Genomic DNA, 25,594 nt, shown 5'->3' with positions numbered 1-25,594 from the left:
GGCTGTGGCATGTACGCTCCACCCTAACATGAACACACACGCACACAGGGAAAAGAGAAATCTCTGGGAAGCAGCGGAGATCAAGGATGGCTTTCTTGTTAAATTTGAATGCAATGAAGATCAATAAGCAGCAACACATGGAGTAATGGTTTACTTCCCTTCTGTGCACTCATCTCTGATCAAAGAGGAAGAGAACAGTAACAACTGGCTCCATTTTGAACAACACACAGTGAATATCAGTGAGCAGGTTGGATATGGATATGCTGCATATGGAAATGTTCTGCTTGCTTTCTTGCTGAAATCCTGCTGAGATCTTTTCAATGTACCATCAACAAAGACATTACTTGAGAAAAAAAACACAAGCGCAATTGTCATAACAACTGTCAGAGTGTGGGGCTGGTCTAACACAGTTCCCTGCTGTAACAATGCAAGGAAAAAAGTAAGAATCCTAGAGCCAAGACAACTCTCTATTTTGGGGTAAGTGTGATGGGAATAACTTAAGTGATCATTAAATACATCACTAAACAGAAAGATCAACTTTAACTTAAAGTCACTTCTGTCAAATTAACTAAACTTGTGTCCACCTTTAACGTCTGAGCTCTAAAAACATCCTTGTGATGATTCATGGTTTTATACAGAAGGTTGCATCTGAAATCACACCCATGGGGTGACTCGTCCCTGCTCACGTGGCAACATTTGCACAAACTTGCTCATTTCTGAAGAATAAACACCTCCTTGCTGCTTTACTGACCATCTGGTTTTGGGCCGGTGATAAATCCACAGAAGATCCACTGCAAAGTCTGACTCGTCCATCACTCTGAATGATCAAGACAGCTAAATGCAGACGGCCAAAACTTCTCCGGTGAGACAGCTAATTCATCATGTGATACGATTTAACTTTTTTCTGACACTAGCAATGTCTGCATCTGAGGTTACCTGGAATTTTTCCCATAATCCTCCTGTGTTTTTTTGTGTGCGGTTGCCAAAAAACAAGGACACTTTGAAAACAACATCTTCTTGCCAATGGTTATAATAAAGCTTCTGAAAACACAACAGAAATGCAACTACAGTCGCAGGAAAAAGTATGTGAACCCCTTGGCATTACCTGGATTTCTGCATAAATTGGTCATAAATTGTGATTTGATCTAAGTCACAACAATAGACAAACAGGTCATATAATGTTTTTTCCCTCTCCTTTATTGAGCTATATACCTTTTTTATGCATGTAATGGGGTTTGCAAAGTGAAAAAGTTAAAAAACATAAAGTTGTTACTGTGATGTAGAGACAGAACTCAGGTAAAACTTTATGGATGAAAGATACATTTGTTACAAATTAATAACTCACCACTCTGAAACTCTTGTTGCTAAGCTGGTAAGGGGAAATACAGCTGAACTGAAGCAGTGTTTACTGGCCTCTCACGACCCGCCCTACTCTGCTTCTGATTGGCTAGTAGTCCTTAACTAGATACTGTGCATGTGCAACTCCCAACGACGATATTGTAGAGGTAAGATGTATCACTCTTTAGCTAAAACGGAGTGTTCAATGCACAGGGTGAAAAGAGGAGCTGCAACAATGTGCAGTATGACAAAAATATGGTGTTTTTTGAAAATGAAACCAAGTAAACCTGTTGTGGTACAACCCCTAAATCAGATTTTGAACCTGAAAACGAGCATAATATGACCTCTTTAAACTAATACCACACAAACAGTTATGTTTTCCTGTTTTTATTGAACACACCGTGTAAACATTCACAGTGCAGGGTGGAAAAAGCAGGTGAACCCTTGGATTTAATAACTGGTTAACCCTCCTTTGGCAGCAATAACCTCAACCAGACGTTTCCTGTAGTTGCAGGTCTGATCGTCTTCACACTTGGCAGGTGACTTTAATGAAGATCAGATCACATTTTATGAACAATTTATGCAGAAATCCAGGTAATTCCAAAGGGTTCACATACTTTTTCCTGCAACTGTATGGTTCCAGACCCCACATTAATCTCTTACAACTCTAATCAATTTGCAACCCAGAGCTCATCGATTAGCTCTACATGTACTTGCTGATTAGATTTTAATTCAACATAATTTTGATTGTTCTGCATGATGAGACCAGTTTTTGTTTCAGAGCAGCAAATTTAAATCACATATGTCGCTGCTTTACAGATCCATTATGGTTACAGCATCGTTGACATTATTACTCAAAGGTCTGTAATTACATGCCTGGGCGCCTACACTGAAAATTGTCTGGTGGCGCTCTATTCCCGAGCACATCAAAGTATTAATGACCCAAGGGTGATGACGGTTATTAAATTGTTAGCGATGTGGAAGTTCAGTGTTCACAACAATACACATCTGCTAACCAAATATCTGTCCTGCGTGGAGGTTCAATCCAAAGCCAAGCATCTTGAGGAACATTCACAGCCCATAACACCATAAAACATCCACAGGAAACAACTAGTCCAGTTGGCCTTCTTGCCAGTGCTGGATGAAAGTAATCTCATTTGAAACAAACACATCCTCTGCCCAGAGCTGCACCAATTACAGTTTCCAACACTTTATCAGTGGTGATAGCTTTCCTAAATGTTGCTATACTCTGTGTCAGACTGTTAAATTAGATGTCTCTTACAATCAGATAAGAAAAACTTGCTTACTGCTTTGTTGTTCCCTGGACTTCCATTTGTAGAGGGGTCGATTTTGATTTGATACGCATCTACACAACTCAGTCAGCACCAACAGGTATTGCACTTGAAGTGAAATATTTGTAATTTGTGAACTAGTAATGGTTTGATAATAAAAAATATCAATCACTACTATCCACTGTTGCAATACACCTTTATTAATTAAAGGAAGTTTCAACGAGAGCAGTGCTCTTTCTCAGGAAGGCCCCCACACTGTCGCTGGACCTAAAGACCATGGCTCTGAGAAAAATGGAGGGAGGTCTTCAGAAATGTGTTTCACCTGGGCAAGTTGCTACCAGCAATGGTTGCACGCATTATGGGAATATCCTAGATATATGGCGATAGCGGAAACAGCTGATTGTGCATGTGAGGTAAATGTTTGCTATGTTAGAAGTTATTCGGCAAAGGTGTTTCCATCTCTCAGTTAGCGCATTATCTCTTTTTCAAAAAAGACAGATACCACCTCAAGCAAGCGGGAAAACTTCTTTTAGCAAAATTGAGGAAGTTTTCTGAAATATGTTGGCGGAAAAACGACAACTGACAGCAGTAATTCCATTGCAATGAATTTGTTGCAAAATTTCACCTTTTTAATACCAACCATTTAGCTCCCAACTCCCCATTTACTAATATCATTCTGAAGATATAAAATAGTTGGCAATATACAACTTATTAGTAGCATTGTGGGGAAATGTTACTTTGAGGTTTTTGGTGTCTGGCCACTCAAATGTCAACAACTTTGCAAAGAAAAATATGGGTTGCCAAAATAATGAGCAAGATTTTGATGAATTTATTGCCATTCAAATACACTGGTGCGGTGCCCGTTTAGGTTGTGGTTGTTCGGAGCGTGTGCCCATTCCAAACAGGCCAATTTCTTGGCACCCGCCAAGTGTGAAGTTGATCGGTTGGACAAAGGACAGAAGATTCCTTCCTTTATAGTTAGACATAGATTAAAAATTACTTTATACAACTCCACTGCACAACATATATGAAACACTTAACAGACAAAGTGGCTAACTTCCATTATTGTTGCTTACCTGAAAGTAAAAGAACGCCTGACCAAACCAGTAATGCATGATGGTGGTTTGGGCTGCGTCATAGTGGAGTTTCTTCCAGATAAACTGAGCCATGAGTGTCTGGATCAACAGGCAGCAGCAAAGCACTGGCAGGTTGTGAGCTCGAAACAACATCGAAACCAACAAAACCAAGCCACTGTAAATCTCCCATAAGCCCCTGCTCTTCAACTTGGCATCTGCTGTGATGATCTGGGATCGCAACAGGTCTTTGGTGCCCGAGAAGAGGATGCCCAAAACGAAGACGTAAACAAAGCGCGCCTCCACTGTTCCCCTAAAAGAGAAAGATTACAGACTGTGTCATTTCTGCATTTGCAGTAAGCCAGTATTGATTTTTCTCTACAAAACTCCTCAATCAATATTCAAGTAATTGTGGTAAGTGACTCTGTGATGTGGATTCTGGCAGTTACTGTACCTGTTCCTGCATCTAGCAATTAAATATCCAGATATATTTAGGTTTTAGGACATGAGGAAAATTATTTAATTCAGACTTTATATGATAAAAGAAAAAAAATCTAATTACTTAAGAGAACCAAAACAACACTCTTCAGAAATCAAATGCAATAGGGCATAAAGCCCCTACACAGTATTTGAAAAGGAGACAGAAACTCTACACCTAAACAGATTCATATCATCTCTGTAACAATGACATTTTCTTTTGGTAGAGAACATTTTGATAAATGGGGTATCTTAAGATAAATGGTAAACAGCATCAGTAACAGCAGTTATGGAAAGTCGAGTGTAAAAGCTCAAAACAATAGTTCATATTTAGCTGAGTGACTTGTCAACATATGTTCCACTTATTAACAGAAAAAGTTTGGGAGAACAAACATAGCCAATGATCTACAGTCTAACACACCTGTAGTTCCTGCAGATTTCAGACCCAGTTATAGTAGCATTTCAAAGTTCACTACTTTAATTAATTTCATATCCCTGTCTCTTGTTTGACAGGATCCGTAATATTTCTGAAACTCATAACCCTTCTTTCATTCAGTATGCAGTATGTCAATGTAACATTAATAATTAAAGGTCTGAGACTGGAAGACAGAGAATCGCCTGAGGAAAACAGACTTTCGCACACCCATCACTGTCTGTTGTGCTTTCTGCATCGCTATATTTTGTATTGCATTAATATTTTCGGCTCATGTGACGTTTTTCAGCTGCTACTGATATCTAAAATCGCTTTTTTGAATGGAGTACCACAGGCTGTACACAGTAAGGAGAACACAACAGTGGCACTGAAACAACCCAGACTACAACCTACTCTTGAAGGTCACAGAGGAGTTTCATAACAGCTGACTTGGAATGCTAATGTTTAATTTTAGTATTTTTGACATACTGCTACATTTATAATAATACAACACACTGACCAAAATGTATAACCTGTATTTTTATAACAAATTATATTAAATTATATCATTACTGTACAGTAGATCACACTGGCGTATACATCTGGAGGATGGGTACTGCATTTTGGATATTTCAGGGGCTAATGTACCCGTTGTCATTATAAGCACATATTGCAGGTGCTATACATAATCCAAATGTAAACAAAAAGGCCCTAGTGCCAAAAACCAAACCACAGGATCTGAACCTCTTAAAACATTCGAAAAACCTCTCAGTATAACACAATACAGGCCTACAAAAGGACCATGGAGTTGAATCAGCACCTCTCTGTGTGACACCTGACTGCATAGCTAGATGAACATGACAAAGTAAGTGTGTTTTCGATTTTCTTGGTAAAAAAAAAAAATAATAATAAAGACAGATTGGGCTTTTAAGTCTGTTGACACTAATAATTACATTTTTTTACACTGTTTCACAAGGCATGAAATGTTTGCCAATATTTAAGGCACTGCACACCCACACATGTGGTTTCAATTACTGTGACTGATTAGACCTCTACTTACCCTGCAGTCATGTGGTGTCAGAATAATCGTGGAATTCACTTGAATGACCCTTCAAGACGAAACAACAACTCGGAAACTACACAACTTGCTGAGTTGACGTCATAATACGCAGAAGCATGGCGGACAAAAGTAAATGCTTTTTTATTCATTTATGTAGTGCATATACATTTTTTTCCCCGCACATGTAATTTGTAACATATTATTAAGCTGTAATCGTTTGATGCTGTCCACGTAGAGGGACCTTGATTTTCTTTTTTATTAGCATTATTCTTGATAGCAAGTCAGGTAAAGCAATATTTTAGTGAATAGTGGGATTGTAGCCTATTGGTGCAGCAACAAATCTAGAACAAAATCACTAATCTTCAAACTTTTTAAGCAAGCCATGTAGCAACATCAGTGAAAACACCTGGGTGAGAATAATTTTAAAAAGAATGACATAAGTCAGACTGTATTCAGAAGCATGGCTCACTCTTATTTTTGTTTTAGCACAACAATTACCAAGCCAATTTTCTCCTGCTTCACTTGTCACTTGTGTCATTTAAATGGTTTGTCTTTCTGTTTCTGTTTGGTCAGACGACTGTGCCTGTTCATTTAGCTCTGGTCGGTTGGATCCAAAATATTTCTTGTTCTTCTACACAATAAATGTAACAAGTTTGGAAAACAGGAATTTTCACCATTAATGGCTGGAAAGATGTAAGCTGTGTGTCCATGTCAGCAAGATTTAATACAGATGTAAAGATGGGCAACGGCTACACTGTCTTGTCCTGTGGTGTTTGACAGTTAGTCAGGGTCTAAAGTACTAAGCTGCAGCTACTACAAGGTTAAAAAGTTTCCATAAGGCTCTTCTCCTTCTAAAAGGCTTACTCCACAAAAATCCTTTTCAAACTATCAATAATTTATATGCTCAAAAAGTCCCAAATTGAAGCTTTAAGGGAAAAGTGCTTTCGATTATGAAGGCAATTACATTTGGTCTCATTTCCATTTCAGACATTCAGCATATGCTCTTATCCTCAGAAACTTAAATGAAAATATTTTTTTTCTCTAATCTGCTCTTTAATTAACTCACATTAGGAATATTTGTCCAACAAAATATGTATGAGTAAATTTGCCTTAATAAAACCAATAACAGACAACAAAAGAGTGGTAAGAGTTATGGCAATGATAAGTTATTTTATTCTATTTCGTTATGGATGGGGGGGAAATAAAGAGCATTAAGAGCTAATGAAGTTTAGGGAGTCACTGAATTTCCAAGGAGATACAGCCCGAGGAAATGGAGGCTTTTAACTGTATTCTCTGCAAAAATGTAGAGATTAACCCATTATTATTCATTAAGGATTAAATGTTTTTAATACGTTCACCTATTGACCACCGTAACCCAGATGATATTCAGAATCATATCCAACATTGATTTCAAGTAGCTTTTGGTAATATTTCCAAACTGTGACGGCTCAAAAGCTATTTACACGAAAATCTTGTCAGTTCACAAGCATGACGTTCGAGACACGCTTCCTCTCAGTCGAAGGCCATCACAAAGTAAAGCAACATTTCAACTGAAGCAGGATGCAGTCAAAGCTGTGAAAGCACTACAGGATAATAGCTGACCCTGAAGGAGTTGAGCAAGTATTGCACATGTATTATTAATCAGTGTGTTTTATGGAAACCTGTTCCAACAGAGGAAAGCAGCAGAGTAATATTCTCCATACAGCACTATTCTTTATTATTCACAACTCCCCTAACAATGTGGCAAGGATTGTATTCATCATTATTTTATGCAAAGGAAGAGTGGAAAATCTGGCCTGGATTTGATCTTATGCGAGGACAGTGAAGGGTTTGATCTACCGGGATTACTTATTAACTAGTGTGCCGGGTGGGGAAATTGAGAGAACTACAAACTAATCTTTCTGCCCTACATGTTTGTTTTTAATAATAAAAGCGCTGCACCGTGTACTTAATGTGACCGTCATCTCATACCTCAGCTTTACATGAAGGAAGGTGGATGGCACACACATGAGATTTAGATGTGAGACATTAAGGATGCCTTCCCTTCTGAAACCTGTATATTTAACTCTCACTGCAGTACTAATCCAGTCAGTCAGTCTGAAACAATAAACATTTTCAGCAACACTGAGGCATGCAAAATTCTGAAAGGAATATTGTTTGCTTTGACATTTTCAGCGCAGAAAGCCCTCCTTCTTGTCTGAGGCTATTTGCTGTTTATGTCATTTCCCCACTTGCAGCCCCCCAAAAGTGGCTGCAGTTATGTTAAGTGTCTCCTGATTACAGAAAGTCACACAACGCAGCTTTGCACCCATCAGATTGCTTAACTTTTCCAGCCCTTACTTAAATGAGTCTAGTCATTTAGCTAAGGGGGTATTATTGTGATTTATGCTTTCCATCCAACTCTACAGCAGTTGGAACTGTAACACTAAACAAGAATCCTGCAATAGCTGCATATAACCATGGCACGTGCTGGGTTAATAATGCTGCATCTTTATTTGCTTCTGAAGTGTGTGTGCTCAGTGGTGTTATGCAAAGCATCTTGGAACCCCAGTCTAGAGGGATATTTTGTTCAAATGAGACTACAGCCTGCAATTTCTTGAGTCATTAGCATTGAACGACAATCCTATCAATCCTTCTCAGATATGTTATTGTCTGTCTGTGTTGAAGAGTTCAAGAGCAGTGGGGAAGACTGCTGACTTGACAGCTGTCCAAAAGACGTCCATTGACACCTTGCACAAGGAGGGCAAGACACAAAAGGTCATTGCTAAAGAGGCTGGCTGTTCACAGAGCTCTGTGTCCAAGCACATTAATAGAGAGGCGAAGGGAAGGAAAAGATGTGGTAGAAAAAAGTGTCCAAGCAATAGGGATAACCGCACCCTGGAGAGGATTGTGAAACAAAACCCATTCAAAAATATGGGGGAGATTCACAAATAGTGGACTGCAGCTCGAGTCAGTGCTTCAAGAACCACCACGCACAGACGTATGCAAGACATGGGTTTCAGCTGTCGCATTCCTTGTGTCAAGCCACTCTTGAACAAGACACAGCGTCAGAAGCGTCTCGCCTGGGCTAAAGACAAAAAGGACTGGACAGCTGCTGAGTGGTCCAAAGTTATGTTCTCTGATGAAAGTAAATTTTGCATTTCCTTTTGAAATCAAGGTCCCAGAGTCTGGAGGAAGAGAGGAGAGGCACAGAATCCACGTTGCTTGAAGTCCAGTGTAAAGTTTCCACAGTCAGTGATGGTTTGGGGTGCCATGTCATCTACTGGTGTTGGTCCACTGTGTTTTCTGAGGTCCAAGGTCAACGCAGCCGTCTACCAGGAAGTTTTAGAGCACTTCATGCTTCCTGCTGCTGACCAACTTTATGGAGATGCAGATTTCATTTTCCAACAGGACTTGGCACCTGCACACGGTGCCAAAGCTACCAGTACCTGGTTTAAGGACCATGGTATCCCTGTTCTTAATTGGCCAGCAAACTCGCCTGACCTTAACCCTATAGAAAATCTACGGGGTATTGTGAAGAGGAAGATGCGATACGCCAGACCCAACAATGCAGAAGAGCTGAAGGCCACTATCAGAGCAACCTGGGCTCTCATAACACCTGAGCAGTGCCACGCCGCATTGCTGCAGTAATTCAGGCAAAAGGAGCCCCAACTAAGTATTGAGTGCTGTACATGCTCATACTTTTCATGTTCATACTTTTCAGTTGGCCAACTTTTCTAAAAATCCTTTTTTTGTATTGGTCTTAAGTAATATTCTAATTTTCGGAGATACTGAATTTGGGATTTTCATTGGTTGTCAGTTTTAATCATCACAATTAAATGAAATAAACATTTGAAATATATCAGTCTGTGTGTAATGAATGAATATAATATCCAAGTTTCACTTTTTGAATGGAATTACTGAAATAAATCAACTTTTTGATGATATTCTAATTATATGACCAGCACCTGTATAGAGTCAGCTAAGTCTATGTAGAAAATGACCAAAAGAACATTACTCACTCACTGATTCCCCCTTGTATCACTACCATACTAAACACATGATCGTAACTTTATTTAAGGGATAATCAATATAGTTTGAAGACCTTGAAAACATGCGTCTTACTATGACGGATGGGGTCCTACATGATCATTTTCTACCAAAGTTGGAAAAGTTTTGGTTATTTCACGAGATATTTCAGTTTTTGTTTGCATATGATCCTCTATTGAGAAGAACATGGGGGTCTCAGTAGGCAAAAGGTGATGTCACTGGCCTTTTCTGCAATCACTCCCACATTCACTATTCTCTTTACAATAGACACTCTATAGTGTAATCTATAGTCAGTAATAAATGTAGATTTCTGCCCTTTATGAATCGTAATTTTTGCATCTTTAAAATGCAACACATACCATTGTGGGATTGTTAGCAGAGAGTAGAGTCCATGCCATGAACACAGCCCTGTAGTCAAAATATAGCTATGTTTGAATCAAATAAACTGAAGACAGTTGTGGGGTTTGTTTGTTTATGTTGCCCGGCCACTGTCGATCACATCTGATCAGACCGCACTCAAACAGACGTGATGAACCAGATTATCGTTCATAGTTTTTCAAGTTTTCATCATAAGTTATAACATAACATGTTTTTTTTTCAAACTTGAACTTCGATTATTGCTATAAAGTCATGAATATTCAATGTTATTGAGCAAAACCTTCAGATTTATTTCAGGGGCTTTAAAGCCTTAGGGAATCATCCACATTGCTTGGTGAGAAAACTCCACCAGCCACATCAATCCGATCTTATTGGCTGCATTTTGTAATGTTAATAGCAGTAACAGTAGACAGAAAATAGTAGCTTGTCAAGCTTTGGTACAGAGGAGCTGTCTGGATTTCATGTTACCTTGGAAACAAGTGCTGGTTTTCCAGCAAGGGAATAAGAAAAGGTAAGTCTAAGTCCAATCCCCTCAACATGTTTGGTGTATCCCCTTCATCAATCACCTGCATCAGGCTAACACTTACAGTAAATCAGCCAAAACAAGTAATTCACTGCCAGAGGAAAGCTTTGATGCAGGCGCCTGAGAATGAGGAGGGCCTGCCCACTTTGTCTGAGCCCCGGTCTTTCTGTGAGATAAATCTAGAGACGTTGATGTGGCAACTATTGAAATGCCACTGGGACAAAGTGGCAGACTTAAAAAAAAAAATTGTTAGAGACAAAACATCTAATTACACAACAAACCACTAGATCAATACCTGCTCTGCTGGCAGCACGTGTTGATGTCTTTTCAGCTTTATTCTGAAACAGTAACATGATTTAAGAAGATAAAAGTACACACCAAAGCACCTTTATGAACTAGGCAATGTTTTGAAATCAGTGGAAGATAATGATTAGCTAAATGTCACCACTGATATGTTGTAATAACACAGAATTGCCTTTGAAACAGGATTATGAAATGGTTTACCTCTTGGGTAATAAAACTGAAAACTGAATTTGTGTCTGTGTGTGTGTGGCAGGGGTTCACAGGTGTTTTGAGACGAGTTTGAATACATTTCCATTTTTAAGCGGGATCGGTATGCATGAATATTTTTAAATTGGGAACCTGCACAACAGCCCCTTTCTAGATAAAGCAGTACATGATAAAATGGGTCATGCTTTGTGCAGGTGTGAAGCACAAACACACACAGATGAAAACATAAACACTGTAAATGTTTCTTGTGGCTTTATGTTTGGTAGACAATGTGCCATAAATGCTAAGGAGGAGGAACAGAGACTGCAAAAAACTTTGGCTATGATGTATACAGGTATAGACAGGCTTGGCCCTCAGCCGGCTGCTTTGATGTTGAGCTACTTCCTATTATAGCCCTTACTCCAATGTTACCTTGATTGCATCTTTCTTTCTACATTTTTGTTGTTGTTGTTGTTGTTGTTGTTAGTGCTCGGGTTGTAATCAGAGACTTCTCAATATCCAGTTAAATAAAAAATAATGTAAAGTTCATGTTTGCCCTGTCAGTTGACTGGCTGTCTATTTTTAGGTTCATTTCTGATGATGCCATAAGGAAGGGTGTGTGTCAGAGAGAGAAAAACGGAAAGAGAGTGACAAACTGTATCCACAGTGACATCAGTCCAAGTAACTCTTTGAACCGTTTAAAGTGAGCAGCGTTGGCTGTCCTCAAACCCATTAGCCATTCTGAAAGATGCAACAGTGTAATTAGGGAGTGGGCACAATGGGAAGGCGAGGAGGGAGTCTGGCGGTTGCCAGGGGTCTTTACTCTGATAAAAGACATAGAAAGAGTAACTCAGGAAGACCAGACTAAAAAGGGTCATTATACGAATTCATTTACTTTTCACATTATGGAGTGAAAGAAAAAAAAACACTTTTTCCATTTCATACGAAAATAAACTGCTCTGTTACTGTATCTAAAATAACTATTAAATTCGACTTCATGGTTGTCTAAATATACAAACCCTAAAAATCAGACCCATGGGAAATTTTCCACATTATTTGATTCTGTCAATTCAGCAGCTGGAAGCTATACTACACTTAAATCATAGCACTATTCTAGTGTAATTACACAAATATTGCTTCTCCTTGCCCAGTAATCAAAATACAACACCTGAGAGGGACTGCATGTTATCAGACTCAAGTTTGTCTTAGTTATATAAAGAGTCCTGCCAAAGAATCCACAGTGTGGACTGGGTTTAAATTACATCCTTGAGGCGGAGCTCTGTAATTATCAACTTGTTGAGGTCTGAAGAAAAAGCTGAAGGACTGGGTCAACCTTGTCAATCATACAATTTGTCAAAAGGAGACGGTGTAGCTGCATGGCTTTAGTCAGGTGTCTTTGTATGGGTAAGGGTGAGAGGTTGAGCTTTTAATTAGGGGAGCAAGTAGGAGAGACTGCTAAGGACAACAGGAAAGGTTAGGGAAGGCCAGGTACTGGTGGTAGATGAAGGGAGGTCAGAAAAACTAGACAGGAGAACTGTGTGCAGTCCTGCACACTCATTATTTTCTGACGGGGGTTAGTAGCAGATAACACCGTGCCAAGCCACAGACTTCAGAATGAAAAATTACCACACTTAGGAGCTGCAACATTCGATTTCCTCTCGTTTTGGACAATGCTAACAACAGCTATTACATATAGATTGTGCTAAAGGATTGAGGTTATATACAGTGTAAAAAGGAATCGGTCTTCAAGAATACTAATGTATTTTTAAGGCACACATTACACTTTTTTTCCCCCCACATTATTCAAGTTGAGTTCAAGGACGAACAGACTGTCTAAAATGCACTTGACGCTGAAGTATGGTGCATCACATTAACAGTTTTATCATATACTGTGTAAAAAGACTGTGATTATGAACATAGTATGCTTGATTAAGGTTTGATGGTCTAGAAGAGGAGACTCTTACCCTCAGGAATATACCAAAAGGGTGTCAGTCCATCTGCAGGCTTAAGAAATCCAAACTGTTCAAGATTTATCTTTCAATGATAGCAGGAGGAACTCAAGTGCAATTCAACAACCAAGATAAGAAAAAGCTTTTTTTCCCCCCAAAAAACCCCTCCTTATCATTAAGCAGTACAGTAGCTACTAAAATTTCTTAATGGTGAAACTTTCAGTACAAATGTCTCAAACTGTAAAAATAGCTTGATTGGAGAAAATATATCCTGTTGTCACCATAAACAACACTAAGAGTCTACAGCCACGCTAGTGGCTCTGTGATGCCGTACTTAGGTACACTGGTGCTTGAGGTAAATGCTAATGTCTGCATGCTAACATGCTGAAGTTTAGCAGGCATAGTGTATAATATATTTACCATGTTTATTATCTTAGTTTGCATGTTATCATGTGCTTAATTAGCTGTAAACACAAGGAACAGTTGAGGCTGTAGGGATGTCATTACTCTTCATTCATAAACTAAAGCATTGGACAAATTAACTTTTTGACCAGATGATAGCCCTAAATGAAAGTCAGGGGATCACTAAAGTAATGTGAATACATCATTTAGGTACTATGAATGTCTGTAACAAATTTTGTGCCAGCCCATCAAGTAGATGTTGATAGACCCAAAAATGAAATCTTCACGGCTAAATATAATCTCTGAAAGACCTCTAATAATCATATCTAAAGGTGCACTATGGTTGCTGTTCAGTGCTAATAGGTGCTAAGATTTCTGAACTCTCTATCCGGCCTGTACTGTATTTTGCACATTTTCAGACTCCCACGGGAGTTCTACATAATTCCAAAACCTCCAACTACTGACATTTTCACTGCTTAACAATGATGAGCAATGCACGGTTTTGTATTTCAGTCATAGAAGCTAAAAAAACAAACACATTTTCAAGCTAAATGAAAGGCAAATTTACAAAACTATAATTCCAAAATTCCTCTTTATTTTCCGTGTTCAGACTGTACTCTAATTGGCTGTCTTACCCCTGTGGTTTGTGAAAATGTGACTTTGTTTTCATCAGTTACAGAGGACAGGAGGAGTGGGTGGGGTTGTGGCTGTGCCAGAGACTTGTGCTGGAGGAGAAAAGAAATGTCGATGCTACTGCAATTCTTACCGACTGCCAATTTAAATAAACAGATTGCACGACTCCCCTTTCAATGTAATTAATTTAATTTCAGGCCTTTTTTTAGGACTTGAGGGTACATTGTGTCGGGAAGTTTTACTGTAGGTAAAGCAAAAAAAATAACAGTTCATCATCACAGTTTCAGAGAAGAGGGTCTGAGTGTTTGTCCCAAATGACACATGCAGCACTGCAAGCTGCACGCTCAGCTGCACTTTAAATCAACTCACTAACAGGGGATTTACCAACTGTTTCGATGACTGAAGTCATGATCATGGGGTTCACAAAAACTTACTTGGACATAGTTTGACCAGAGTGTTGCCAGGGAAACAAGACATTGCCGACAGCTGCCCGGTAGCTGTAGACACCCAAAAGTCCGAGGGCAAGGGCAACCTTGGACACCCATGAGCACCGTCTTTGAACCAGGAGGTAAATGAGAACCAAACAGAAAGCAGCCAGCAGGGAGAGTACTATCCTGTGTTCGGCGCTAGAAAGAAAAGACAGACAAGCAGTTACTGGGTGCACTCTGATATGAGAGAGTTCTTTCAATTTTTAAAACAAAATTAATTTAAAATCTATTTATATTTAAATCAATCATATTGTGTGTATTTCAACATTGGCCTTCTTTTATCATAAAATGTAATGACCAAATGTTAATTCAGTAATTTAAGTCATTAAGGTTTAAGCTTTCTTCATTTAAAGTATTTACTGAGCAACAGAGAACATTTTCATGAGATGAAACACAGTCCTTCATATTTTTCACCAGTAGTTTAAAACTTTAAAGAGGAATGGATCTTCAATTGTTCACTGGATTTAAGGCTATACAGTTTGAATTTACACCACACAGACAGGTAATAAGACCTCAAAGGACATATCAAAGTTGAAAAGAAGCCGTGTATTTAGCTGTTAGCTGGATCAGACAGCAGTGGATGTTGGGTACTTTGAGACAAGATGAGGCGTAACGCTACCTAGATCTCATTATCCAAGCAACAGGCAGTGCAGGGAGGAAGAAAGGGCAACGCTGGACAGGGAAAAGGTCAGAATTCACATCTCTATTCCACAATGTGATGCATGTTAAAGAACAAACCATAATCCCCTGCCTCGTGATGTTGACAGAATATTAATGGCTCTGAAACAGTCACAGTTTTACATAGAAATCACAGTTTTTCTACAGTCTGAGCAATCAAAGAAGGCTATTTTCCCGTCTTGGATGTTTAAAAAAAAAGCTAAATGGAGGGTACTATCAGCTTCTCAGCCAGAGGAACACACCTTAAAAACATTTCAGTGTCAGAAGACAAGACTAACATAGTGTTAACATCCTATACCTTCCCTTAAATGACCAAATCATTCGGGGGCTTATTTTGTTATCAAGTGTAATTTCCCTATAAATTTCACTCAACCAGCCATGTCTATGTCTACACCAGCAGGGGATTTGCCATAATGGCTTTCAATAGTACCCAGAGAACAGGAATAAACTACATTGATCTGTTGTGTGCTCTTATGTGTAGGCGGAGAGACAAATGGAGATAGAACATATTGTCGCTGCATTACATTCTAGTCTGCTGAGGCTACTGGACAAATTGTTATCTCTGCCTTTTTAGAATGAATTTAACCCCTTGTGACTGCTGACTGTCAGTACTTAAACAGCAAAAGAAGCCCATTCACACTAAAACCTAAAGTTTAGAAGATGTTTTCCCCCACTCATCCTCAACCAAAGCTGTTCTGAAAATGAGTTCTTGTAATATCCTGTCACCTACATGTTCCCACATAAAAAAACCCACAAAACTTTACACTATCCTCAGTCTTCAGCTCTGCTAGCAGCCCCGTGTTAATTTCAGTTGACAAGGAAAATGCTAAACAGAACAAACAACATACTTAAGATTTCACCATTCTTACAGCCTTAACAGTAGTGGGGTTAAAATTGTAAAGTTTCTCTTGAGTAACAAGAGAAGAAGACATTGAGTCAGTACACTCAAAAGGGATATATGCAACAGATTTTGTATCAAATACATGGTCAGATACACGTCTGAACTTCAATTTAATCACTTTATATGTCCAGCTCTTTTGCGTTGTTTAATAGTGAACTCCAAAGACTTCAGAGGAACTAAAGAGAAAGACAAACCACTATCGTCTCGCTATTCATAGAGCGGTGCATCTTTTCCCTAGGGAACCTGTGAGGAATTATAATGCTGCCAAGGTAATTCTGAATCAACCAGGTAGCTTTTGCTGTTAACACTCTGTCTCAGCCTACTAAAAGATCTTGTTGAGTTAAATAAGTATAGCTAATAGAAGCAAGCTGGCTAATCACTGCTCCTCTGTCATCACATCAAAACCCGGTAATTACAATGCCAGGTCACAAGAAATTTTTACTTCATGTTCAAACAAAGTTGTGAAGACAGGTTTTAAATACTTTCCCCTCACAAATGGATTGAGTTACAAAAAGTTTTGAAATGAAAAATCTCTCTCTTGCTTTTGAAGATTAAAAAAATATACTGGAGCATTTCTAAAGCTGAATTCAATTGATTTGAATAACAACTGTTCTGTGCATGTAAACTTTGTGTTTGTTGTGAAATGTTGTGGCAAAAATACCGGTGTGAAATATAAAACAGCCTTCTAAAAAAATTGTTAGTCTGGCAATGCCAGGCTATTGATATCATTTTGGAGATGGAATTGGAGAAATTTTTACTGTACGTGTGATTGATTTTGCCTTGTATAGCACTTTATATATTATTTATAATTTTAGAAGATTGTTAAACCCAACCTGTTAAGCCAGTGTCCCACATCTGGAAGATGAGCCCACTGCACACCGGTCTGGTTGAGGGAGCGCAGCAGCCGGCAGCAGACCAGAGTGAAGGGCGGCGTGGCTAATGCTAGCCACTTCTCTGAGCATAATTCTGAACTGGGGTGAGCAGAGGAATGATAGTCTTTGGAAGGGAGGATATACTCTTCTTCATCCACAGAGCCCTTCTGCTCTCTGAAGTACTTCCGGCAAACATCCTGGAAGACGGCGAGGCAGAGGGTGCTGAGCAGAAAGTACCAGATTTGGTGCTCTTCCTCTACGAAGCTGCTGGCCGCCAAGCTTACAGTGTGTCCAACCGTGCCGGCCAGCAGCAGAACATCCAGCTCTGACAGCGACCACTCACTGCCACTGCTCCTCAATGGAGACTATAAAAGAGAACAAAAGTGCGTTCAAACAGAACTTTAAGCGCCAGGAGTTTAAAAAAAATATTGTGTGGTTACAGTTGTGCACAAACAACATTTAAATGCATTTACATGTTTACATCTGACAAATACATCATTCTTTTGCTCTTGTCTGTAATTAAATCAAAGAACAGATTTCCTTGAGATTTTGCGGACAGATAAGTCTCGGTCCTAGAAACATGAGATACAAATTTGGTAGAGATCCAGATCTGGGATCTCCACATGAGATCGTTATTATGTTTGTACCCAAAGGTACAAACGTATTAAGACACTGGCCAAATTTAAAATCTTAGGAGTACGTTTGCTGCATCAACAAATCCATTTAACTTCATTCATTTACAAATGGTGTAAGAAATGAAACCACCACACAAGCCAGAATAGACACTCGACCTACTTTCACCTCGCCCACCTCTGTGCTGTGAACCCACTGGCCGTTATAATGGTTCAACTCAGTGGGATAATTATTTGGATAAAAGTACTGCTTTGGTGATTCACACATATCTAGATACATCTACTTCAATATAGAAACACCTCATCTAGTGACACTCATTAAACCCAACAACCACTTATACCTGCTCTATTATCTCAGCCAGATCATTTCAAACTCAAAAAGGCTTCCAAGAGAGAAAATTCTGTCTATTTGTTGCACATACTGTCTACATCCAAATTTTATCAAAGAAACACAATCCAGACTGCTGGGGGGTTTTTTTGCTAATACATACGTGACTGAAGCAGTACGTATAGAGGTAATTCTTTCCATTAGAGCAGCGGTCATTCACAATTGTGGTAGGACACTTATGGTTGCTGCCATCACATTCTTAAAATTGGTGTTTGTCCAATTGCATACTTGTATGCAAATGATTTTCTTCAGTGGTGACAGTACATTGCCATGCAAAGCGAGTTCAAATGAAGTTCAGCCAACCTCTTATTTCAGCAGCAATATTTTAGCCCAACAAACAGCTACGAAATACAGACATGCATCTTAGTCTGTGTCCATCTTGATGACAAAGACATGCTGAGCCTGTACTTGGAGGATACAGTATCAGTTCACTGTGGGCACTACAGGCTGTTATTTTGGTCAGCTTTCACACGTTATTTTATGCAACACGCTGTGATAACTAATATGCAGTTCTGGATTTCCAAAAATATACCACTCAATTAATGTCGTGGCAAATGCAGGATCACAGCTTTTAGTTTTCATTGTCATACATCATCAGTACCTACATTGTTTTTTTATTAAGCTCTCAATAATAATTCCTGTTTCTAAGTTTTTAAGAATGTGTTACAGATTAAGTACCCTGTATGTTACTAAAATCTCCCAAAATATAGTGTTTGGTTAAACAGGGTCTGTTCATTCATTTGTACAGAAATCAGAGTTACATTTCCATTACAGAGAAGAGAATTGATGCCCTGTGTGCCCACAACTTCTTTGTTTTTGAGATAAAACCTGTCATAGCCCAAAGGGAGCTGTAATATGTTTCCCCAGATCCACTTCTCCCCTTCAAGTCTCTCTCTCCTCCAGTGGGTGGCAAATTGTGAGATCTCAAAGCAACAATTCTTCATGTTTTCCTTCACTGAGTAAGTCTTTTGCATACTCATCTGTAATCATGGCCGTAGTTGGAATACAAAGGTAAAGGAAGTATTACTGAATAAAAACAAAGCATCAGCATTTCTATAGAATAATTATTACCCTATTGATATACCATTGATACAGTTTCACTCTATTTACAATTTATATGCCGTAGCAATAGATCATAAATATCTGATTCAACTAAGCATTAATCAAAATTAAGGGTAACCACAGCAGACTGAATAGATATGTAATTAATTAAGAGATGCTTAAGTATTTCTTATGCCATTAAGAAAAATATGTAAATGTATATGTAAAAGAAAAGTATTGTCTGCATATAAAGTTTAAACAGCAACTACCTCCCCCACTCACTTCTTTAAAGATCCTAAATTACATTGGAATCAACATTGTTCAGGCAAAATTTCTATTCTGGTATTATTAGATCTCACTGCTGTTTTTAGGTCTGAAAACTTGGTTGGACTCTCAGGTATTGTTCCGAACTGGTTCAGGCCAACTTGCTAGACAGGAATTATTTACCTCCATTAGCAATCTTACTTCCAAGCGAGTCAGCACCACCTGTGGAGTACCATGCTGCTGTTAAGGTAGATTTTTCAAAGCAGTAACATTAATTACCATATATATGCAGACAATACTCAAATCTACATTATAATTTCACCACATGACTATAAATAGTGTTTTTATGTTACACTGTAAGCCTTTTATTATCTAAAACATTATTGCTAGACTAAGGAGATGTCTAAACAGGATCTCAAAAAGTAAAAAAAAAAAAGTTTCCTGCATTACTTTTAAGCAGGGTGGACAATTTCAAAGTCACTGGTCTACCAAAGAAAGCTCTTGGGCCACTACAACTTATCCAAACTGCTGCTAGAGTTGTAACCAAAACAAAGAAACATGAACATATTACACCAAATTTCAAGTCTTTGCATTGGGTACCAGTAAGTCAGACAATCAACCTCAAAGCACTGGGCAAGGACCAAATTATATTCTGACATGCTTTCTCCATCTCAGTCATTGGAAGCGCCGATCGCTCGGAGGAGAGGAAAGTCAGCCAGGAGAGGAGCCATGCAGGCCCAGCTTGGATTTAATTCTGCTCCTAAGGATCGGGACTCATGTTGACCAAGCAACGGAATTTAGAGACTTTTGTGCCCACATCGTTACAGAGACCTGCACCATCTACATCCCGGATCAAGCACTCGGCAGGTGGTCCATGTCAGCGCAAGACTCTGGCAAGATGAGAGGAGGTGCACTCTGTTTCCTAAATGACGTTTATTGTGAAGATGAAACTTTCATATTATCATCTGATTGCTGCTGTTTACATTTACCACAGATGCAAATTCAAAAAATGCACAGCGACCAGTCAATTAGGAAAGAGGCAAATCGTATCCGCTGCACTGTGTACATCTAACTACCGATGAACTTGTTTGAGTGCTGTGTTTTCGTCTAAGAACTTTGACGCTTTAACAGCGTGATTTGAGTTCATTAAAGTTAATTTAGCATTTGGTTGTACTAAAAGGGACTCTAAAGTGTCGGCTGTTAATTTTTTTTCCTTTAAGTATATTATGTTAAGCCTGTTTTTTGCTAGCCAAAATTATAATCTCAATTAATATCAAAGTCAAGGTGAATTACAATGTAACCTTGCTAACCAAGCTAGCTAGCTAGCTGTTGAAAATCTGGTGGAAAAAATATGAATGCCTCTCATTCAAATATGGTAACTTCTGTTCCAAACAATGACCAAAATGCCCAACTCGAGGCCTCAAAACGAAAGGTCCACCAAGCAATGGGTGACGTCTAGACCTTTTTACAGTCTATGGTCTAGACGCATTGACGTCTAGTCTATTAAAACCAAACTTACCAGAAAAGTGAACACATAGAATCAGCATGATAAGAATTACCTAAAATGCAAAAAAACATCTTTGGTAAAAATGTATTTTACGTGTCCTATCCGCTAACATGGAAGAGGCAATGCTTATGACCTATACTGCAGCCAACCACTAGAAAGTGACCGAGATGTTTTGGCTTCACTTTAGGGGAGCTGTCATGTTGTCCATCTTTATATACATTTCATGGTTCCAATCAGCAGGGACTCCAGAAAGTTACTGGTCCCAACCAAGAAACAGTCCACCACTTGTAAAACGGCAATTTTTGCAATCCTGTTTTTGTGTGGATTAAACAAGCTAGATATAATGTGTTAATTAATGAGTTTTAGAGGTGGCAGATGGTTTAGCTGCTTCTGCCTGGTTTCTACTCTGTGTGCTAAGCTAAGCTAACAAGCTTCTGGCTGTCTCTTTATATTTAACAGACTGATATGAGTGATATTCTGTTATTTTAAAGATCATAAAAAGGACAAATGTCTTTGAAGCTTCTCAATAATCCAGGTCATAATTATCCAAGTGAGGTTAAAAACAAGGGCAACTGGACTTGGTTGAAGACACTTGAAGGTGTTTCACCTCTCATCTGAGAGGTTACTTCAGTTCTAAAGCAGCCCCATGGTTGAGGTATGGAGGTGAAACATCTTCAAGTACCAAGTCCAGTTGCCCTTGATTTTAACCTTCCTTGGATGAATAGGGAGAAATATTTTCTAAGCAGCCTCAGGGCCAACATATAGAACATCCATCAATCAAGACTGTAACTGAATCCTAATGGTAATGATCAGGATGGACAAAGGATATTACTCTTCTGCCCTGTCAAGGCCCTTCTCTGCTTCACGATACACAGTGAAGTGACAAGATCACAACCTTTTTGTAATATTTTGCCTCTACTGCATAGATTCTAGTCAATATAATTTTTCTATGATTTTAGGCAAAAATACTATGAAACTGACAAATCAGTAGCATCTAGAAATACTTAGGTCTAATATGTGTTTATGATTTATGACATTCTACTGGCAAGCCATTGAACCAGACTCTCCATCATGCAGTTGTGAAACATGCTTTCTGACTCAACCCTTTGGAGCTTTCTCATGTGAAATAGATATTTTCACTCAGTCAAAAAGAAAGAAAGAAAGCTTATTAAACTGTTGTATTGTAGGCTCCTTAAAAACGTTAGAGAGACTTAATTAATACTCATTTTTTAATATTGCTGGTATTTTAGACTTGGCATTTCTGCTTTCTCCAGTTTCTCTTTTCAAATATTCTACCATTTGTCACATCCTTTATAGACACTACTTTTTAAAATAACGTATACTCACCTTCAAGGTATTCAAATTCATTCAACTGGAATTCTAATCACATTTTTCTTGATGTGGTCTTCCAGTTTTTTAACCTCACTCTCTTGCAGAGAAACTAATCAGGATACCTCTAATAAAGGTTTTACATGCCACCCATAATGCAGTCATTTGTCAAGCCAAACCAGGCGCAGCTTTGCACTTAGATCCAAATTGATTCAAGTGATTATATAATATAAGACAATAAGACTACTATAAGACTCCCAGATAATTTAGTGCATTTTGAAAGTTTGTTGCACAATATTTTCCTGCTTTCCTGTCCTTAAGTCAAATTCATTACCATTAATGATATAGTGCAACAATAAAACAGCTTCATCATCTAATCTCAGTATCAAAATGAGTTCGTCAGTCGTCGCTTAGAGGACACTGATTCTACTAATAGCATTTCTCCACACAGGTAATTACAGAGATAAAGATTTTGGCCATGAAGATGGAACTTGAATGTAAATGTTTAATCACCATTTTTGGAACAAGATATATTGCTCTGAAAGTAATCAATGACATTTTAAAATTGATTCCAACATCAACTGCAAGTCAATGTAAGGAAGCTGACATGCTACTGTATTACTTAGAAATATAACTACAGCAGGATTTATAGCTAAATGTGCAGCTTTTATAGTTCAGGACAGATTATAGCTGGAGTTGATTATCCATAAATATAAACTGTTAGGAGCTTTTATAGCCTGTATCGTCTAAATTGTGTGGCTGGAATGGTCTGCCAATCAGGATCCAGAACTGTGTTTCTTCTGCATTACTTTTGACATAAATAATTTAATATAAACACACAGACGGTGTTGAAACAGTACACTTTTTTCATTTATCAGGTCAAGCATCCAAATGCTCTCTGGTTCCAGCCTCTAAAATGTGTGGATTTTCACCTTGTCTCTGTTTTCACTGTATGATTGTGATTGTGTATTATTATTTTTTCACTATTCTCTGACATTTTTAGACTTAACGATTAGTCAATTAAACAAAAAAAGGATCACGGGTTAGTTGCAGTAAATAATTTGTTCCCTTTTCACTGTTTGGTGATTGTTTCAATCACAAAGACAAAAGGGTAAAGTCAAAATCTTTCTAAATACTTAAAAAAAATGTTTTAGATTTTCTGTGTTTTACCATTCTAGCTAAATTCTGATGATTTCTCAAGAATGTACTGCTGGATAAATCCAATCATTACCTGCCAACTGAGCTATCTGCACTTTTTTGACATCTGTGTGACATTCAACAAAGAAATATTCCACAGTCTTTTCAAGAAAGCCCCTGTCACAGAAACATCTACAGTATATTCCCCCCACATACTCCAGTGTAGATTTGGGAGTTCATTTCTTCACCCAACCTAATGGCCCAAGTAGATTCTTCTGACTTCTTTTTTGCCGCATCGGCACTTTCTCAAAGTTCCCAGAAGGGAAATGAGATGTAACCTTTACAGATAAATTATAATGAGCAAAGAGGTGCAGCAGAAAAGGCCCATATTTTAGGCCAATTTAAACAAACACTAGAGACTGAAAGCATCCACCTTCAGAATAACTAGTCCCATGATCTCTGATTGATTGCTCACATTTAGAAGAGCAATGTAAACATCGCTGGCAATTACTTTGATTTGTTGAAGTAAATTTCAACATAGTTGTTATAGGGGGAGGACACACACCAATTCTTTAAACAAATTCGGTCACCCAAAAACCAGCAAAAACACTGCTACAACAGTGTTTACTGCTGAACCGCTTTTCTATCAACTCTGTAGATTAAATGGTGTCATGTAGGTGTACTGACTGGTCCCCTTGACATGTTAAATCATTTTTCTGGTTATTTGATGAGTACACGACAGATATTTTCTCTCCTCATATTAGTTTGACTACTTGCATGTAAACACACGGTCTCTTTTACAACTGACAGACGCTGAAAATCGGCCTTCACCATAATATGACCTTTGTAACAGAGTTTATAATTGTGATTACTGAGTTGAAACCATTTTAGTGTATGTACTTACATAATTTTGACTTGTGTCTGTTTATTTTTAACTGTTAGTGAAGTCTGTCTGTTATACTGTCTTAAGTCTGCTTTAGTTTTCATAAAAAGTCTTTTTCCCATAGACAAAGATTTAATTTAATAAAGATTTGAGTTATTTGGTCAGTAAATTATTTTCATGTAATTTCATCCATGCGGGGGGCCAGCAGGAAGTCAGCTAGCTCAGCCAAAGAAGTTGCCAGTTTATTAGGGACAACTACAGTAGCTTTAACAAATGTACTCTAATATAACAGTCTTGCAGTAAAGCCTCCCATCATGAATGTTACAATGTTCAGTTGAGAGTTGTTGGTGCTTTACTGTACAGCATTAGACGCGTTTCTGTTATGTAGCCTACCCTCACTGATATGAACCATGAAATGGTGTGGACAAAATAATAAGGGTCTTCAGGAGTCTGTGCACCATGGTATCCAGTTCTCTTAATATATCCAAGCTCTGCCGCTGCACTGACTAATATAACTTGTGTTGAACAGCACATTGCAGTTTTTATGTAACATGACTTTCTAATGCAGCTAAAAGTCAAGGTTAATAGGACTATTTTCACTTTTTACATCATGCCACACTGGTGTAACCCTCCTTTGGCAACAGATGGGTGATACAAAACCTTCTATAAAGAGTGGAAGGCACCATGTAGCCGGAGACGCACAGTGATGTCTATAGATTTAATTCTGGTAGACTGGAACATTTTTGATACGACTGCAATGATTGTGGGGTTATAAAGTCATGTTAGAAAATAATACAATATATATGCTATTTAAAATGATGGATTATGTTAATCAATGCAGCAGTGTGTTTCAGAAAGGTGAGCCGATTTAAATGGATCGTGGGAGCCTGTGACTTCTAAGATATAGATAAATCTGCAGCAAAACAGACTGTAGCAGCTTCTGTAACAAATTCATGTACCCTTTGTTGTGTTAACAAAACAGTTAAAAATATTATTTTATAACTCTCACTGTCACTGCATTGACTGATAAAAAGATTCTCGTGCGTCTTATGTGTGTCAACATTAACATGATATATGTTTTTTTTTTATGTGTCAATATATTTAAAGTTATATTCCTGCATTAAAAATCTTGATATTAAAAAGTACTCCCTACTTATTACGTTAATATCTTTCTGTGCAATACTGTAGGGTAATTAAAGGGACTCTTTTTAATTTAATTGTAAATGTTTAATTGTGCCCAAAGTCTCAAATCGACTAACACACCTCTTTTAGGCCATGTTATGGTGGAGTGCTTTTTCAGTTGTCACAGATTCAAGAAAATCTACTAAAACTTTCTGTCAGGCCATTGTTTCAAAGAACACGACCATTCAAGTGATTTAAAGCTGCATTAGTAAAGACTTTGCTAACGTGGCTAAATCA

General features: G+C 38.3%; 1 protein-coding gene and 1 long non-coding RNA gene across 7 annotated transcripts in view; one reads left to right on the top strand and one right to left on the bottom strand.

The window, feature by feature from the left end:
* pigg (phosphatidylinositol glycan anchor biosynthesis class G) overlaps positions 1 to 25,594 on the bottom strand; it is a 60,274-nt gene that overhangs the window by 5,523 nt on the left and 29,157 nt on the right. For 2 of the 6 annotated variants that reach the window (XM_046030676.1, XM_046030679.1), the window contains 3 exons: positions 16,956 to 17,359; positions 14,490 to 14,681; positions 3,707 to 4,016 (listed from right to left, as the gene is read on the bottom strand). In XM_046030676.1, the coding sequence (XP_045886632.1) occupies positions 3,707 to 4,016; positions 14,490 to 14,681; positions 16,956 to 17,359 (906 nt within the window). Of the gene's footprint in view, positions 1 to 3,222; positions 3,601 to 3,706; positions 4,017 to 13,997; positions 14,148 to 14,489; positions 14,682 to 16,955; positions 17,360 to 19,939; positions 20,117 to 20,150; positions 20,245 to 25,594 lie in introns of those variants that run through there. The other 4 variants (XM_046030681.1, XM_046030680.1, XM_046030677.1 and 1 more) reach the window with 4 other exon arrangements.
* LOC123957694 overlaps positions 19,508 to 25,594 on the top strand; it is a 7,644-nt gene continuing 1,557 nt past the window's right edge. The window contains exon 1 of the long non-coding RNA XR_006821865.1: positions 19,508 to 20,227. This is a non-coding gene — a long non-coding RNA (uncharacterized LOC123957694). The remainder of the gene's footprint in view (positions 20,228 to 25,594) is intronic.

The sequence above is a fragment of the Micropterus dolomieu genome, linkage group LG19, assembly GCF_021292245.1.
Source record: "Micropterus dolomieu isolate WLL.071019.BEF.003 ecotype Adirondacks linkage group LG19, ASM2129224v1, whole genome shotgun sequence".
Taxonomy (NCBI): domain Eukaryota; kingdom Metazoa; phylum Chordata; class Actinopteri; order Centrarchiformes; family Centrarchidae; genus Micropterus; species Micropterus dolomieu.
The sequence above is the reverse complement of the archived record's forward strand: the minus strand, read 5'-3'. Positions and strand labels throughout refer to the sequence as shown.